Here is a 19,931-nt window from a genome sequence, read left to right as displayed (position 1 = left end):
TAAGATCATCAAATTGGCTATTAAATCATCATTCGTTTCGTCTTCTACATGAGTGACCCTTTTATCAAAGAAAGATGACAATTAACAATATTTGTTTGAGTCATTTTGTTATCCAATATTCATAAACTCACTAAATTTGCCTTTCCCCATAGATAGGATGGTCTCAGAAACTCTGGATATCATCTTTTTAGAAATAATACAACGATAGTAATTAGCAAATGTACCCACTGTCATCATATTTTACGTCATAATTTACGAAAGAGTTCGATAAAGGGAAATAACTGTTGGGAAACTCGGAACTTCCATATTGTTGTACCTCTTATTTCTAAAGGCAAAGTTTCTAAGAATAACGGATCATTTATAGTGAAGAAAATGTTTTCATCTGGCATTGTGTGTATATTTACCATATTGTATATTGATATTTCATATTGTTTCTTAACTTATAGAATAATTAATATTACTCTTTATAAACATTTTAACATTTCAGTATTTTATAAACTGTTCAGACATGTATTCTGCTCTTCCAGATACCAAACTATTCAAATATCACATAAAATACTAAGGTATGACGTATTTTATACATTACGATACAACGATCAATGAAATCAATATCAAGAGAGCTTTGAAATTTAGACAATGCCATTGCTTAAGAAATGAACTTATACTTCAATATTGGTTTTAAATAGTTTATGTTAAGCGCATCTTTAGCACCAGAGTCATAGTCTTATACATGTAGGTACGGATCAACAATAGCATACAATGTATGCATATGCATTAATGGCTTGCATGACATATATCACAGTAATAATACATAACCATATTGAAATGATTTAAAATATTGAATTCATGGTATTTCTAAGAAGCACCAATATAGGAAGTACAATACCAGTCATTGATGGGATCCATAAAAGATCTTATGATTGAAATAAAACAACATGTCATGTGCATGAACACGTGTGTAAATATGGAAATGATAAATTGGAAAAATAGGGAGGACATGGAAATCCCACGAAACAGTATAAAACACTAGGTTGAACCTCATGAATATGTAAATTAAAGGAATACCACCCAAAAAATAAAACACGGATTAAAACCTCACACACACACAAATATATATATATATATATATATATATATATATATATATATATATATAAACAAAGCAGAGCTGCAACAATTTCAATTGGATGCAAGCAGCAAACATCTTCATCTTACGCTCTCCAATAGCATTGAAAATAAACTTTGATTTAACACAGAGAATGAATTTATCCCATCACGTCATCATAACTAGGAGGCTTGTCTGAAGCTTGAATATTTGCCTGTTGTCTAACGTCCGGCTGCTCTGGTTCTCGCTGTTCTGGTTCTCGCTGCTCTCGCTGTTCTGGTTCTCGCTGCTCTCGCTGTTCTGGTTCTCGCTGCTCTGGTTCTCGCTGTTCTGGTTCTCGCTGCTCTGGTTCTCGCTGTTCTGGTTCTCGCTGCTCTGGTTCTCGCTGTTCTGGTTCTCGCTGCTCTGGTTCTCGCTGCTCTGGTTGAGGTTGGGATTGCATATTGTATTCCGCTGAATATGGTGTTGAATAATTCGTTATCGGATATGGATTTGTATTCATGGAAGGCTGTTGATAATTGGTTGGTGTATATGGATATGCTTGTTGGTTTAGCATTGGAGCTACAGAGCAATAAGATATACGTTAATACATATGGTTATACTCACTGTCTCTACAACAGAAATATCTTTCCGTTTTTAAAACTATACGAGAAGATGTACTTTGAACCTTTTTACACCGGCATATTGAAGGGGGTCATTAGCGTCTCACAGGACATATGTCAGTGTGAAGTCTCGAGGTACATAATCAGATTCTGTAAATCAACGTTTATTCGCGTGCGAGAAATGTTGGCGAGAACCTTATCATCGGGAATATTTCCTGCCGCGAACAAGTCCTTTTATGTATCTTGTTTCTTTAAGATACTCTCAATCGCGAACATTAGTCAACGAGAACCAGTTTAATACTGGTAAATCGAGAAATAAAATTTCGAAGACTAAAAGTTGGTTTACAGTATCTGATAAACTTAAAATAACTAAAGAACTAATAATTTTCTTATTTTTAATTTTAATCCTTATATTTACATCCTGGGTCGAGGCTTCTGCTGGTGGACTGTTAGTCCCCGAGGGTCTCTACAGCCCAGTAGCTAAGTACTTCGTTACTAGCTTGAAAATACGGATGTATATATAATTGCAGTTATAAAATTTAGAAATTCTGTTCAAAATTAAGGATTATCTCCCTCAAGCATAGCTCTTATCCTTAGACGAATTTGACTCCCACCTTTTTAGAACACTGTTTTTCCCTATAATAGCTCTAAAACTCCATTGTTATTTCGGATTTCAAACATTTCGGTTGAGCATCACTGAAGAGACATTATTTGTCGAAATGCGCATCTGGTGCATCAAAATTGGTACCGTATAAGTTTTACATTCATTCCGTTTTCTTACGCATATTTATATTATGTATATTAAATTTATGTTCAGTGATAGTTGGAAGTTTATGAGATATCATTTCAGTTTCAGTTAGCAAGAACGTTAAGGAAAAGGCAGAGTGATTACATACATACAGGCATAAGGGGTTCGCGTGATTCTCATATGAAATTTGCATGAAAGGTGAATGTAACGAACACTGATCAATCTCATAACTCCAATAAGGAATACAAAATAGATAGTTGGGCAAACACAGACCCCTGGACACACCAGAGGTGGGATCAGGTGCGTAGGAGGAGTATCGTTGAATTCGTCACATGAAATGAAAACAAAAAGACACTGATGTTTGCATGAAACATTCGCATGCTTTTCGTGCAAAATATTTTGTCAAAAAGTCCTCGAAGCATGATAGGTTTTGTAATGCAAACATCATTATTGGTTTCAAGGCTGAAGATAATAATCCAAGATATAAAGTTTGATTTTTGATAGTGAATATAAAAACAACTGATATCAAATGACGCTATATGTCAGTTTTGAGAGTGCAAAAAATTAAAGCATACAAAAATAATGGTTTATATGGTTTTTCTTCCTTCGTGTCTTCAGAGTTCAATTAATGTAGCATTATATGAATAGTGCATACAAGTATGGAATATTTATCATTATACTGAATATTATAAACTATTACGGTTGGCAATCTTTAAATGAAGCGTCGTATGTTTAGAAGGGCCTGGTGTATTTTACGTACACAAATTCCGCGCAGTCAACATTGTACGACCCGTAGTCAACTAGTGTTGGTCGTTGCAACGTTCTGTCACGCTTGAGGGCGTGGATTATCATTAGGGAGTGAAAGTATATTCTTTATCAAATGTATCTCAACCAACCACAGTCAGCTAATTTACATTAAAGTATAATATAGAAATACTGCAACATTTCATGTGAATACTACACAGTTATCACATAAAAATGGCCGAAAACTAGCATATATAATAATATATCACACAAAAAACAAGACATAAATATTGTATGATTTTTGCATGAATATCATGCGATGTTATTTGCATGTGTGATTTTTCATATGATTATCGCATGATATTTGTACGACTATTAAAAAAAGGGAACACATGGAAATTAAATCATGCGAACCACTATTACTGAAGGACACATGCATATGTAGAACAAGACAGTGGACACTATACCCAATGATTTAATTTACCTTTCCAATCTAATTTTTTACTGCATTTCTAATTCACAATTCTGAGAACAGTTCCTCAAACTAAGTCATTGCGAGAATTTATTGTGAAAATGCATTTCAATGAAATAAAATATATTTAAAAACAGCACGCGAAGCACTATGCCCCGGTACTGACCATTTAAAATTATGAGCAAGATTAAAGATTTAAGATTTGGGTCAATCTCCAAGGTCACACGGTCAAAGATCATGGTATGAAATGAAAGGTCTTGGTATAAAGCATTATATACAAAATATGAAAGCCCTAACTTACATGTACATATACTGTAGTTCAAGAGATACGGTCAAATAATTTTTCGTAAAAGTGTGTCAAGAACTTTCGCAACTATATGGAAGGTCTCGTCCCAAGGTATGAGCATATCAAATATGAGAGTCCTATCATTGACCATTCAAAAAGTTATGAACACAATTCAAGTTTGGAACAGATATGCCCGCCAAACTTCGATACGGGACACAAACATAATGCTAAGTAGAGTGTCTCTGAGGATTACAAGAATGTACAAAGTATCATATTCTGGAGAAGTTGTGTCTACGGCTTGGAAATCTGAAAGGACGATTGATGTTCATGTGCAATGTTCAGACAATTCTACTTCTAAACCAATACTCATTCGGACAAGTATTAGATTTCCCTGTTACAAACATAGCATGTTCATTTCGTTTTACGACTCGATTAGCGATACATGTATCTATTGTGCGTGTTTGATACATGTATCTATTGTGGGTGTTTGATAAGACATTTCATCAAATATTCTCTCAATACTTATCTTTAACATGACAGATCGTTATGGTTTGTCGGAACTTCCAATACTTAAAACATATAGCAAAGAACAGCAACACACTGTGCAATCCATTATTAATCAAATACTGGCTATGAAACCTTACCCATAATTTCTACATATACACAATTAAGTGCCATTTACAGGTATTCTAACAGAGTTGGCACCTACTTTGAACTGTTGGACTCGGGCCTAATATTTGTCCTTGCGTTGCCTTTCTCTTGCACACAAAGTGACACACCACAGCTGCCACACAGGCGATAAAAGCAATGCCCCCAATCAAACCGCCGATGACAGCTCCAACGGTACTCCCATCTGTGTTGGTAGAATAGAAAAAGATACAATTTTTAAACGATTTCTTAGTTAAGTGAATTCTAATTGTTTTTGCATTTACATGGATATTACATGTAATTATCCTATGTTTATTATACTGTACATATCTCACTACAAAATACAATCTTTCCTCTTAATTCCTCTGAAAGTTTTGATTAACTTATACATGTATTATCCCATCCTAGCCCACGAAATCATGACTTAACCAGAACTTCGATCCACAGAACACGATGATGATTTTTAAGACCAACTTAACTAACATGGCCTTGCTGTTTTTGAGAAGATCTTATATATATTTTTTCCCCACTATACTGAAGAATCATTTAAATTCGTGGGGGCCAATTTTCGTGGATTGCTGAATTTTTACGGGTTCGTGGGCACGTAATTTCGTGGATTTATATATTTGTAAGAAAGATAACTCTAGAATGTCTTTATTCGTTGAGGATGTAAATTTGTGGGTGAGGGGTACCTACGAATTCCACGAAAATTGAGGCACCACGAATTCTAATGATTTCACAGTATACATGGACTATGTAAAATTGTATCCCTGATATTAGCCCCACCTTAAACCAGCGTCCATAATTGGAATTAAAAAAGAAAATGCTCTACAACTTGGGAATGTTTGCATATAAATATGATTTAGTGTAGCCCTACTAATCTTTAAAATGTTTTTTTAAAATTCCCTTTGAACTTTGAATACTGGTACTTATATATCTGAGCCCCACCCTAGCCCATAGCGCCATCATTTGATCAAAATATTTATATAAAAATCTGCATTACATATGGCTTACGGCGGGTGTGACCGGTCGACAGGGGATGTTTACTCCTCCTAGGCACCTGATCCCACCTCTGGTATATCCAGGGGTCCGTGTTTGCCCAACTCTCTATTTTGTGTTGCTTATAGGAGTTATGAGGTTGATCACTGTTCACTATCTTCACCTTTCATTGGAATGCTTGCATATGAACATGACTAATCATGTTCTCGAGATTTGTAAAGATTTCTATACATATTCTCACGTAAAATTTTGATCCCCTATTGTGGCCCCAAAATATTTATATATTCCCATGTAAAATTTTAATCCCCTATTGTGGCCCAATTCTATTATCTAGGGCCATGTTCTTTAAATCACTTAATTATGCACTACCTGAGGGTGCTTCCATGACTAATCATGATCCTGCAGCGTTATTTGAAGACGATTTTTAAATATTTGTTTTCCATATCCGGCTGTGTTTTATAAAATCCTTCATTAGTACAAGTGTGGGGTAGGGAAATTCCACCAGTCTAGGACGAGGCTTTGCTCAGTCTTAGACAGCAAATCTTATTCCAGAGGAATTTCCCTATCCCACACGCATTTTAGTATATAAAATAAGAGCTTCGAAAAAATTCTAAATTATAAAAATCCTCATTTCAACTTCAATGCTAAAACTAATTATACAGCAAGAAGGAGCATACCCGAAAATGGTTTACACTGTAAGTGTAAACTAAAACAAAACCCAAGGCTGTCCACCAGAAAGCTATATTAAAATGAAATTCAAAGAAACAATACAAAATATGTCACTTCACTGTGTAACGTAAATTATAGAAAATAGATGACGTCACAATCAGATGACGTCGCAGCAGTGTGAGACTAATAGAATCCTTCATTAGTACGAGTGTTAGATAGGGAAATTCCACCGAGGGGACAAGATTCGCAGTCTTGGACGAGGCTTTGCCGAGTCCTAGACAGCGAATCTTGTTCCAGAGGTGGAATTTGCCTATCCCACACGAGTAAATAATGAAGGATTATTTTTCTCACATTTTAACTACAGTTTAGTGCATAAAATTAGGAGCTTTCAGAAAATTTTAGATTATCAAAATCCTCATTTGAACTTCGATGCAAAAACTAATTAGATAGGCAGAAAGAGCGTACCCGAAAATGGTTTACACTGTAAGTGTAAACTAAAAAACCCAAGGTTGTCCACCAGAAAGCTATACTACATTAAAATTTAAAGATAACAATGCAAAATATGTTTACTTCACTGTGTAACGTAAATCTTCACCGTGTAACGTAAATCATAGAAAATATATGACGTCACAATCAAATGACGTCGCAGCGGTGTGAGACAGAAAAATCACACATGGCTGTCTCACATGGGTAAAGTCGATCTCACACTGGTGATAATGTGAGAATAGTAGAATCCTTCATTAGTACGAGTGTGTGACTGGGAAATTCCACCTAGGGAACAAGGTTCGCAGTCTAGGACGAGGTTTTGCCGAGTCCTAGCAAGCAAATCTTGTTCCAGAAGTGGAATTTCCCTATTCCATACGAGTAAATAATGAAGGATTATTTTTCTCATATTTTACTCACAGTTTAGTGCATAAATTCAAGAGCTTCGAGAAAATACAAAATTATCTAAATGCTCATTTGAACTTCAATTAAAAAATAATTAGATAGCCAGAAAGAGCATACCCGCAAATGGTTTACACTATAAGTGTAAACTAAAAAAACCAAGGTTGTCCAACAGAAACCTATATCAAAATTAAATTTAAAGAAAACAATACAAAATATTTTACTTCATCGTGTAACGTAAATCATAGAACATGTATGACGTCACAAACAAATGACGTCGCAGCAGTGTGACACAGAAAAATCTCACATGGCTGTCTCACATGGTTAAAGTCGATGTCACACTGGTGATAATGTGAGAAAGTAAAGTCTCACATGCCTGTCTCACATCATCATCACAATGGCAGGGGTCCTGAGTCCACTCGTGTCCGTGGAACACCAGTGGATTCAGGACGCCTGACATTGCAAGGATAGATTTACATGCGTATAATCTATCTCACACTGGTGATAATGTGAGAAAAGATGTCATACTCTATCTATGCATGTAAATTGCACGATGTTTAAAATCTGTCCTAAACAAAGAGAAGGAGCTGCTAATCTTTCAAAACTAGTTTGGATGTTTATATGAGAACAATTTGTTTCATGACAACATGACGAATATGCGCTTCAGTATGACGTCATTACATGACTGTTATAAATGAAAGGTGAAGATAACGAATAGTGATCGATCTCATAACTAATAATATGCTTTACGGCGTGACCGTGTTTGAGGGCGAAGCAAAAAGTATTAGCATTAGTATGTAGATCCATAACAGGACAAACATATCCCGAAGGTAGCACCTAACGTGTGAGGACAGAGTTCAATCAAAGTATTCTAACTTTAGACATTTCAAGTTGATCCGCATACTCATTGAACGTGGGAAACTATATGCAACCTGATGTAAACAGTGCATTGTGACGTCATATTCAGCGTCGGTGTTTAGCAAATTCATAAACATAGGAGGAGACAAGTTACAAATTTTGCGTTACTCGAGAGCAGGAGTGATTTTAGGGCCTATATGATTAAGAAAATAAGATTTACATGCTTTTACGGATTTTATGCAACATCTCAGAACGACGTGAATTTGTGTATACAAGATTCAAAATGGAGAAATACATGTCCACACGATAGTATTCGAATCGACGCCATTGGGACCAAACTTTTCAAGTTCCATAGGTATGGTTTAATTTTTCATTAGTTTTCTATATTTTCCTTTTAAACATGTATATACGTGTTACCTATAGGGAGAGCTCCGCTCTCACGGCCCTTCGGGCCGTGAGAGGGCTTCGCCCTCTATAAGCAATAAAAAATAGAGAGTTGGGCAAACACGGGTCCCTGGACACACCAAAGATGGGATCAGGTGCCTAGGAGGAGTAAACATCCCCTGTTGACCGGTCACACTTGCCGTGAGCCCTATATCTTGATCAGGTAAACGGAGTTATCCGTAGTCAAAATCAGTGTGTCAAAGTGGCCTTACAATCGGTATGAAACACGTCAGATCACGAATGCTCCTTAAACAAAACACTACCACAGAGTTTAAACATTAATCTAACTGATGATAATAACGGTAAAACAAGTGTTGATATATGTCTACTGCGGCCAGGAAGAAAATATCATTAAACATTTAAACACGAACAGACGATTCTAGCAGCAATTTCCTTGTACGCTGGTTTATACATTGTCACCCGAAGTGTAAAAAGGCTCTAAAAGTATGTGGCGTAGTGTTATGCTTTAGCAAATCTATTTCAGTGTATGACAGGGGAAAATCGGACCGACACGCTAAACGGAGTTTTCCCGTTGAACAAAACTGTCAATGAATAACATCAACACACCTTCATAATATCGATAAATTATCAGTGTTTCACAAGTATATTTACATATACCATGGTAAATATTTCAAATACTCAATGTTTTGTCGAGATAGTCCTATTGCACGCTCCGACGTTATGTCGTGTCAAAGGTCAATCGGGGATAGATTGAACATCCGGGCCCTCGCTCTGCAGTAAACATCGAGTCAAACGAAAAAAAAACTGTAAAAACACGTCAATTTTTAATCAACTTAGGTGCATACAAAGTTTAAACGATCAGTTATGGTAAGGTCTACGTATGCGGATAGCAATCGGAACAGAATTTGATTAACGTTAACGTGATATCTTATTGCTCATCGCACCGTGTTTCCCCGTGAATTTATATATACATGTATATATATATCTTTTTAATCCCGAGTAAGGCACTGTGTATCTTTAATTAAATTGGTAACCATATTTCAGCATTGTTGTTCTCTAGACTTTTTTTCTGTGGAGAAGGGGTGGGATAAACCAACAGGGAGTCCAGTACGTTTTATATACTTTGTAGTGGTGACAAAAGTGAGTATTTGTTTTTATTTTTTCCATTATATATTTAAGGTTGTTCGATCCTCATGTGATGTCATAGGTTTTTGCAAAAATCTTAATACTTTAAACTTTGCACATGATAGATGCATATTTTTCTGAGGAATTTTATTCACTGGATATAATAAAAAATCTGGTAAACTATTAATACTGAAAAAAGTTTGTATTTTTCAAAGATAATCAAGTATTTATGATTTTAAAAATGTTGTCAAGGGCAATAACTCCTATGCTGGAATTTCCTCTACTGGATGTCTATTATACATTGGTTTCCCTAATATCCAATTAATCTATACATATTTATGAATTAGCAGGTTTTTTTTAACTGTTGATATCTAAATTTTGTCATTTCAACAAGTTTTTATCTATTTTTATTATTCTGTTTAACGAAACTGTGTGATTTTCCGATGATGATGTATGCTTCTGTTTTTTGTATGTCTGACATCTTTAAAAAGGTGGCAAGATATACATTTTCTTTGGTTATTAATTAAATTAAACTATATTGAGTGGAAATTAATAAAAAAAATTCCACTTTTAACCATTAATATTGATAAGTCACATGAGGATGGAGTTACCTTAATCGATATCAAACTTTTTTCCAAAATTTAATCTGGTGTCACTTTAAGTTCAATTTTGAGGAAATTTACAAATGGATGCAGAATTTCTTACACTTAATTTTTCACCTATCCATTTCAGAAATGAGTTTATATTGATTTCGCATGAAACTTTTCGGCTCTCAACTTACTAAAGATATATAGTAGTGACGAGTTCTGAAATTTTACACTTGTGTTTTAAATGTCATTTCTTAGGATGGATGGTCTGAAAATTATTTCAATATTATGACAAGAAAGTGTAAGGAATTCTGCAAGTCAATAAAAAATTCCTCATTCAATATTAGTCCAGAAGTGACATCAAGAAAAGTTTTTGAAAAAAGTTGGATTTCAATAAAACAATGAGTATATAGCGAAAAAATAAAAGATTACTCATTTTCTCACCACTCTGTACTGTACAGTATAGCTCTTTGATAATAAAAATGGAACGAGGGACCCTTTTATTATCAGACAGCAATAGTTCTGATTAGAAGTTCTTTAAGGTAAGAATTCCAGATAGTCATCACTGATTCTTATCATTTGCTTGCAAAATACAATGTTAGATCTCATGGTAGTAATAAATGCATACATTTTGACAGTTCTTCCTTTTTCCATTCCTTTCATTTTTTATTGTTTGGTTTTGTGTGCAAGTTTGCAATTTTTATCAACACATTTAGAAGTAAATTCTTTCACAAATATGCCCGGGAGACACTGTCAGTGGATGTAATAATGGTGACAATAAATTGAAAACGAATGCTGGGGTGGAAGGACCAGTGAAAAAAATATACCTTACATTCTGGATTTGTGGATCTTTTAGAGCCATTTGACTGCATAATAGCAAAGGTTTTAGTACATTATTCCAAGATTTCACACTTCTTCATGTCACCTTGTTGACCCCTCCTGACAGGCATGGGGATAAGTTACATCAGTTATAAAATCTGGTGGTCAAGGAGACATTCCTTGTTTTTCGTCTCCCCCCCCCCCTCCCCCACTAATCAAAAATTAACAAAGGATCAGGCAATATACAACATCACCAACTCTTAAGTTAAAACAAATGTAGGAATCTTAACTTCGATTTCCTTATTTCTACAGTTGTAGGCATATGCAGATTACTTGCAGCAAAAACGAGAGTTATAAGTTCTTATTGACAGTCCTCTGCTGCTCAGAAATGAACGCAACGCCTTTATTTTCCAATGAGAGAAATCATCCAGATTACAAGTCTGATCGCCAGTATCCATTTTGTTTAAAGATATATCTATATATTATAAACCAAAATTAAAAAATGCCAATCAAAAAGATCCGCGATATACGACTTCAAGAATAACGCACTGCAGGCATCCATTGTTGTTTACGTTAACACGGATAATCCCCGATTGACCTTTGACATGCATATATAATTAGCTGTAACAACATGGCGATCTCGTACGTGCAATAGGACTATTAACATGACAGTTGACAAATTATTTACATGTGTCATCGTCACGCGATGTATAGTTATGACGTCATCAGTATTATATGACTGCACTAAATCTTTTCTTGATTATCTTCCCTTGGAAAGGTACACGGCCCTTCAATTGAATAATTACCTGACGATGTTCTGTATTAATGGCATAGGGTTCATCTTTTATCTCAAAAATGACATCACAATATTTTGCAAGAAGATTGATTGATTGAATATTGCTTAACGTCTAGCTTGAGAATTTTTCACTCATATGGAGACGTCACCTTCAACCTCAAGAACGTCTTCATATGAGTGAAAAATTCTCGAAAGGGACGTTAAACAATATTAAATTCAATCAATCAATCAACCTCAAGATCATCCTCTGTAGAAGAACGTTATTCGCTTGCCGTGTATCATTCCTTACTGGTTTAAACAATATGATTGAACCACAAAATCGGACAGTTCGTCAGGAAACAGAAATTGGTCCACATCCATTAAATTAGTGAAAGATTTCGTGAAACAAAACGGTGTACAGAACACTATGTTTACATCCATGGGTCGTTGTGACGTCACTAACACACCGAATCAAGAACGATAAGCGGGCAACAAATAGCTTTACTTCTGGTCATTTTTTTTTTATTTTCCGCAATTTGAGTTTCGTTCATACCAATCTTTATGTTTATAAAATAAAATACCAATGTTAGAAATCGTTTCTTTTGACCTTTAACGTCTCTCTCGAGAAATTTTCACTCATATAGAGACGTCACCAACACCGGTGAAGGGCTTCAAAATTAGGCCTATGCTCGGCGCTTACGGCCATTGAACAGTGAGGGTTTTTCAGCGTGCTACGCCTACTGTGACACGGGTCATCCGTTTTTAAAGTCATCTACGAGGACCCGTGACATTCACACCCGATGCCGAACGTTTTGCGATGGAACTGTCACTACCTGCTTTAACGACTTCGGTCTGTCGCGGCCGGGATTCTAACCCCGGCCTTCCGCATGCGGGGCGAACGCTCTAACCTCTCGGCCACCGCGGCGGTATTGCAAGAAGAACTTCAAAAAACAAATTTGCAGTATTAATTCAATCTCTACCCAGAGTTATCGTTCCTTACACTCACTTACACCTCTGTCAACGTCTCAAGGGTTTTACAAGATTTTTGTAAAATGGCACATATGTTCAAATAAAGTATGGTTTTGACTTCAGTTACAAAAATATACGGAAGTAAATAAATATTGAGCAGATGTCAAGTCTTTTTGTGACACAAGAAGTATTGATTTGGGTTGAAACGTGGATATTGGGTAGTTCTATTGCACCTGTCCTGTACATTGGTACATGAAGAATATATAGTAATGGAAAAAAATCTACAAATAGTTGCTTGTCCTACATTTTCCCGATATTTTATAAAATAGTTTTTAGTTTTATTAGCCGTAAAAAAAGTGGATTTACATGTGGAATAACATTACTTATTTTGAGACGTTAACAGAGGTGTAAGTGAGAGCAAGGAACGACAACTCTGGGTAGAGATTGCTATTAATTATGAGTTATCTAAAGCTGCATTGCTTTGAAATTGAAGTTATTTTGACGTATTAGCCCTTTATAAATTTTTTGTCTGGAGGACAATATGTTAAACTGGTATCCCGCTGATTGGTGGTTACACACAAACATAAGAGATGCGAAGTCAACAGGGTACCAGTTTAGGCAATGAGAACAGGGAATTATTTTGTAATTACTACCGTATCCAATGTGTTTGTAAACATTCTGAAGAACTTTGTGTGATTTTCTAGTTATGATCTTAAATTTCGCAACCTTTTTAGAACATACATAATTTCACCAATATCTTAGACACTATGTCTTTAAGGTTGATTAATACTGATTTGATTAATACTGAATTTGGACTTTGTCAATGTGCATCCTAATGATCCTCTGTTGGCCAAAATTGGTTGAATAAATATTCTAGTAGAGCATTTCGTATTTTCTATCTCTAAGTTACTAGTTGCATGGTATATTTTAAGCATGAATAAAACTTATTTCAAAAGAAAATCGGAATTAAATATATAATTATATTAATGATATTAATACTTATTTCAATTATGAAATCACATTGTTTCGCAGATTTTATCCCAGCAAAGATTTTCATGACCTGCCTTAGTGTATCCTCGTATATTCCCGGATAAATCTGTGATTCCCTATTTTTTCGCTAAAAAAATATATCAATGAATGAATTACCTAATAGCATACATGTACCTTCATAATATCGATAAATTAATCATATGGCGCCATCTTATCAACTAAGACCATGATTTAAAAAAGTTTAGAATCTTTTTAGGCTGGTGGTTCTTGAGAAGATTTGTCGTATTTCTATCTTTTATTATCTTCCCTTGAAAGGGTACATGACCCTTCATTTGAATAATTTGAAATCCCATTTACCTGACGATGTTTTGTATTAAGGTTGATTAATACTAATCCAGTAGTTTTAGAGAAGACGTCGAAGACGTGTAAAGTTTACAGACATATGGGCAGACGAACGGACTAAGAACAGTGAGTGATCAGAAAGGTTCACTTGAGCTTATAGTTCAGGTGAGCTAAAATTGTACGTATTCATTTAAACGTTAACCTCAAAGGCACAAGACAGGCTAACTGTCCATGTTATTCTTTAACGAATGGATTTCTGTACAGCAGTGTATATGAATCAGACTTAATATCACTGTTCGTTATCTTCACCTTGCATGTTATGTGCATTATCTCAACGTTACACGTGGTTGCGCGAGTTACAACTAGTACTTTAAAAATAATCAAGAAAACCTACAATCAAAAACCTTATTGGCTGTGACGAGTAGCTTAAATCTGGCATGTGATGTGTCTTTTCCATTTCGTTTCTCCAAATATATGAACATAGATTTCTCACGAGCACCACACAATTTCTCGTTGTAATTTGAGGCACAAGTTACACTCTGTAAAAGTACGAATAACTGCTTGATTATTTACATGTCATACATTAGGGCAAACTATTATATTCCATTGTGTTTATTTATGGTTTCCTTGAAAATAGGTACAGATAATTTTCATTTGATACGTAAATCCACTCCTGAAACACGTTTTCCAAGCATCTCCATGCTGTATACTTACATGTAAATGAGATATACTAGTACTTTCAGAATTCTCCATGTGGCAGTATCACACATATGTGCCCGCTGACATGAAATTTCAAGGATGTTATAATAGCATCGGGTGCAATTGAAAAAAAATAGAATTTGAATTAATGCTTTTGTTTTCTTGTGATGAGAATCACGTTAACTTTAAAGGTGATGGAAGAACAAAGTGGGCCTTATACTGAATTATTAAGATACTAATTTCTTAATTACTAATACACATCAACGATGATATTTGGTTACAGAAAAGAACACATCGACTAATATGAGATTTTATATAGAACAATGCATTCATTTAAGATAATAATAACCACAGTAGACGTTATATATTATATGACATTGTAATGATATCTATATATATATATATATATATATATATACATGTACACCACGTAAATCTCATATAAGCAGACTTTATTCAAAAACTTCTACGTGAGAAGAAAAAAATTCTTGCTGTGCCTTCAATTCGACATTTCAATATACATGTATCGACGACGTATCATCTATTAACAATAAGAATTTGCATTCATATGTAGATTCGATATATCCCAATGAACTCGAAATAAAAGACACCATGAAGTCGTCCACTACTTAGATATTTTATTGAAAGTAGATATTAACGGCAAACTAACAACTCATCTTTATGACAAACGGGATGATTTCAGATTCTCCATCTTCAACTTCCCATATATATATATATATATGTACATATACTGTATGTAGCAATATTCCATTATCACCTGCATATGGTGTTTATATCTCTCAACTGATTCGATACGCATGAGCTTGTTCTGCTTATGGTCAGTTTTTAAATAGAAGCAGGCTACTGACAAACAAGTTGATGGTGCGGTGGTTTCAACAATCTCGTTTAAAGTCAACATTTCGCAAATTCTATGATCGTTATAACGATCTAGTTTGCCAATACAACCTATCATTCGGTCAAATGCTGTTTGACGTGTTTCATACCGATTGTTAGGCCGTTCTTGGCACACTGCTTTGACTACGGATAATTCCGTTTACCTGATCAAGATAAAGGGCTCATAGCGGGTGCGATCGGTCGACAGTGAATGCTTACTCCTCCAAGGCACCTGATCCCACCTCTGGTATATTCAGGGGTCCGTGTCTGCCGAACTCTATTTTGTATCGCTTATAGGAGTTATGAGATTGATCACTGTTCGTTATCTTCACTTTGCATAAAAGAACACCATAAAGAAATCTAGAAAACAATTTTAAGAGTTAAGAGTTAGGAATTTTCAGAGTCTAAAGGCAATAACGTTTTTATGAAAACATGTCAATCAACATGAAACTCTACCTCGTTTTGAAAATCATCAGTAAAACGATGCATGCCAAAAATTTAAAGCAACAGAGTCTCTACACGCACAGCAAACCAAACACAACAAAACACCCAGAAAAAAGTGATTAATTAGAAATTTTCAAAGTGTAAGGGCATCACCTTTGGAGAAAATAAGTTAATCGAAATGAAACTTTACTTATATGTAAACAATACTAGCTCATTATCTACTTCATCCACAATTCATCACATATATAAATAGGGGGAAATATATCAAGTTGAATTATCTAACTTGTTTTCTATATGCATTTATCTACATGTAACAAATTTTAAAAAGTGATTGAGAGATTTTTTAAAATTATGCAGTTTTTTTTTAGAGTCTTACAGTGGTGCATTCTCTGGGAGAGCAGGGATTTCTTTCATGTCTATCGTGCGTGTGTGTGTGTGTGTGTGTGTGTGTGTGTGTGTGTGTGTGTGTGTAATTTTACAATCCTAAGAATCTCTTAAAGTTGTATGGTCCGAATTACGACAATTTTTTTCCATCTTGTAAAAACGCTTTTAGATCATCGCACGTATGCAGTTATGAGGCTGTATGACATGTCATACATTATTTCGCCTGTTTTGACCAGAATTATCAATCTACAAACAACCGCGTCACTCTGTCATTTCAAGTCACGTAACCAGTTCAAACTTTCAAATCATCGGTGGTCTTATCTGTGTAAAGCTGTGTATTTTGTTACAGCAGTACCGTGCCGTAAGTTTAATAGAAATAAAATATCAAATACCTCTTAGTAATTCGTTGTTTTACACTCTTTCAGCCTTAAAATGAGACAGTTGCGTATGAGTTAATACATCATGTTGGGATTCCCCTGACGCGCGTGGAGCTATGTATAATGTATAATGTATAAACAATGTATAATTTATGCGTCATCCGGAACACCTCGAACCTTTCACCGATTAACACCGTGTTTTCAGTGAAAGGCCCGAGGTGTTCTGGATGATGTATCTTCACTTTCTAAATAATCTTCTGGCGGATTTCTTTTACATGCAAATGTTTTCAAGCATGTAATTAAGGAAAAGTTAATAACTTTTAACACTAATTAATCTGCTTGAAAGTAATTACATGTATGTACAAAATAATACATGAACATCGGATTATACAGCTTTAAGTCTATCTTAGTTAAGATAGTCCTAAGATCTTCTATGTCCATCTTAAGAGACATGTATACAAGCATAGCAACAACATCCGTAACCATATTATGACAGAATGACGATGGGAATGGAGTAACAATACATATCCCGAACATTTCATAGCGAAGCCATCAAATTCAACAAGAAGATTCAATATAAATTTGCCCTAATCCGTATAATCTTCTTATGTCACAATTCGCGAAACTAAACAATATCAAACAATATACTGTATTAAGCCAAGATAAATTGTCTAGTGTAAAAATTAGATATAAACTGCTAATCATGCATTACATACCCGTAAGGTGCCGCCAGTAACACTTGCTTTATATTCTAATTCTATGGCACAGTCCGGATCCTCAAAGTACTGAGGTGTAACACACACTTCATATTCATCCATTATTTCATCTCCTTTTCCATTAAACGATATGTCATTGCAGAAGATACCAACGTAACCCCCATTGTACTCAACATAAACTTGACGATTCTCGTCCAGATCCTCCAAGAATACGGAACAGTCCTTTCCAAATTCATCTTTAAAAAGAATCATTAGATACTATGTGAATGTTTATAAAACAAGACTTAAACTGTACGGAACACACCCTCAGTAAAATTGTTCTCGTATGTGCACGAACAACTTTCACACCTGGAGGAATCGGGAAGGGGGGGGGGGGGGTAAGAGATTTGCCATCCCTACAGCATGACATGCATTCTGCATAAAAGCTTTATCTGAATCCTACATGGATATCTAAAAACTCCACAATAATAAACTAATAGTTGACTGTTTCAACATAATTACGTAAGTTATGACTTTATCATTTCCAAAATATGTCCCCAAAAGCAATGCATCTTTTGAAAGACCGGTAGACGCCATCTTTAGGTTTTTATTCATAAATGCAGAAAAACCTGTCGTATCTCGCATACATTAACAATTTGTCCGGGTTAGACATGAATTTGGATTGTACTGGGGATGGAAATACAGTCGGAATTAACAGTCAAACGAAGTACACGTGTGTGTCCGACTACGTAGTTTCAATCGTACGTGTATCTTATTTCAATGAGTATTAATTTTACTTGAGAAGAGGAAGGACTCTATGACAATTCTCTTTCTAACTGAATTATCAATCATTAGATACCGTCCGTGATTCTTTTGATCGGGCGACAGTAAAATGCGCATAGAACGAAAATAAAACACAATGACAATAAGTGAATTATCCCGTGCCAAGTCTAAGTTTACCGTATAACGGTTTTCCTTTTCGCGATAATCCAATAATCGCTTTCTTTTCTAGTATTTTTTAATCTCAAGCAATTAAATTCGCATAAAATTTACACCGATTGCGTACCATATCTTACAAGAAAAGAATAACTCAGTGAATAGAAACTCACCACCTCGGGTGTAGTACTAATCATCTTAAACGGTGGTCAGGGGTTATCACTCTGTACACGCACCTGTTAATTTGTTGAGTAATAACACATGTAACAGTAACTGTTCTGCAAAATTGAAGCCTGTCAAGTGTCAATTTGTGACTTGGAGAATCGCAAACATAGAACTATGCAAATAAAAAGAACAGTGTTTTGGGGTATTTTCCTAAAATTTTTGATACGCAAAAATAACCCGTTATACGGTATGATATGGAAAAAAAGTCAAACTTACATGTAACAGTGTATCCGTATGTTTCAGCAAGATATAAGATTACAAAGAAGGTCCATCTGAAAATCCCTTGTGTCGATTTCATATTCATCCCGTATACCATATATCTGTGAGATTAATGAATACTAATAACATAATGATCATACTTTATGAGTACATCTAAGAAATAAATTTCATTTTTGAAAATGCAGGAGGGTATGAACTGCGATGTTTCGATTCACGCTGGCATACTTCATGGATCACGTTAGGCACAATGTATATTGGTAATTCCTAATGGTTGACTTTCCATTAAAACATAATATCAGCAATATTTTTATATTCCTTTTAATGATTGCCTAACTGAGTAGCTCAGTCGTTAGCGCATCGACTGCTGATCTGTACATGTAAATTGCGGGTTCGATTCCAGTAGGGGTTTTAAACTGTTTAGCAATCCTGCGTATATTTATTTTATTTTAAATACTACATGTATATGAAGTAAATCTAAAAATATTTCAATTTCAAATTGTTATTGTACATATTCTCCGCTTTTCTTTCATATCAAACTCTAATGTTTAACCAACCTTTAAAGCATTGCAGAATTCGTCCTACCCGCTTCGGCGGGTTATGCATTTTTAATGCAGTGATTGCTACCTTCATCACCCGATAAAATAACAAAAAGAACATTCTATTTGTTTATTAATATATTTATATTTTTATGTATTTTTAAAGATATAAACTACACAAAGAAAACAATCTACCAGATAAGGGTAATTATAGACCTATTAGTGTGTTTTAACCATCTATGTCTACGATCTTTGAAAACGCTATCAACACTCAGTTATCAGCATATATTGATAAAAAAAAAATCACCCCTTCAAAACCGCTTTGGACGCCAATCCACCCTCTTACAAATTACTGAGAATTGGAAGAGAGCACTTAATGAAAATAAGTATGCCTCTGTCATGCTAATGGACTTTGACTGTCCACCTCACAACCTTATTCTGCTTACATGTAAATTAAGATCTTACGGTCTCTCCCCACCTACCGTAGACGCAAT

The 19,931-nt window shown here is 35.0% G+C and overlaps 1 protein-coding gene across 1 annotated transcript; it reads right to left on the bottom strand.

Moving 5' to 3' along the window:
* Positions 1–561: 561 nt before the first annotated feature.
* LOC130046380 (uncharacterized) lies at positions 562–18,998 on the bottom strand. Its single transcript, XM_056144621.1, has 5 exons — positions 18,899–18,998; positions 17,543–17,778; positions 14,423–14,567; positions 4,667–4,810; positions 562–1,666 (listed from the first exon to the last, which is right to left on the bottom strand). The coding sequence occupies exons 1-5, from the start codon at positions 18,996–18,998 to the stop codon at positions 1,266–1,268; spliced, it is 1,026 nt and encodes a 341-aa protein (XP_056000596.1). The 3' UTR covers positions 562–1,265.
* Between the last annotated feature and the right edge of the window lie 933 nt (positions 18,999–19,931).

This window comes from Ostrea edulis, chromosome 7, assembly GCF_947568905.1.
Source record: "Ostrea edulis chromosome 7, xbOstEdul1.1, whole genome shotgun sequence".
Taxonomy (NCBI): Eukaryota; Metazoa; Mollusca; class Bivalvia; order Ostreida; family Ostreidae; genus Ostrea; species Ostrea edulis.
Note: the sequence above shows the minus strand (reverse complement) of the source record. Positions and strands in the feature narration are given on the sequence as shown.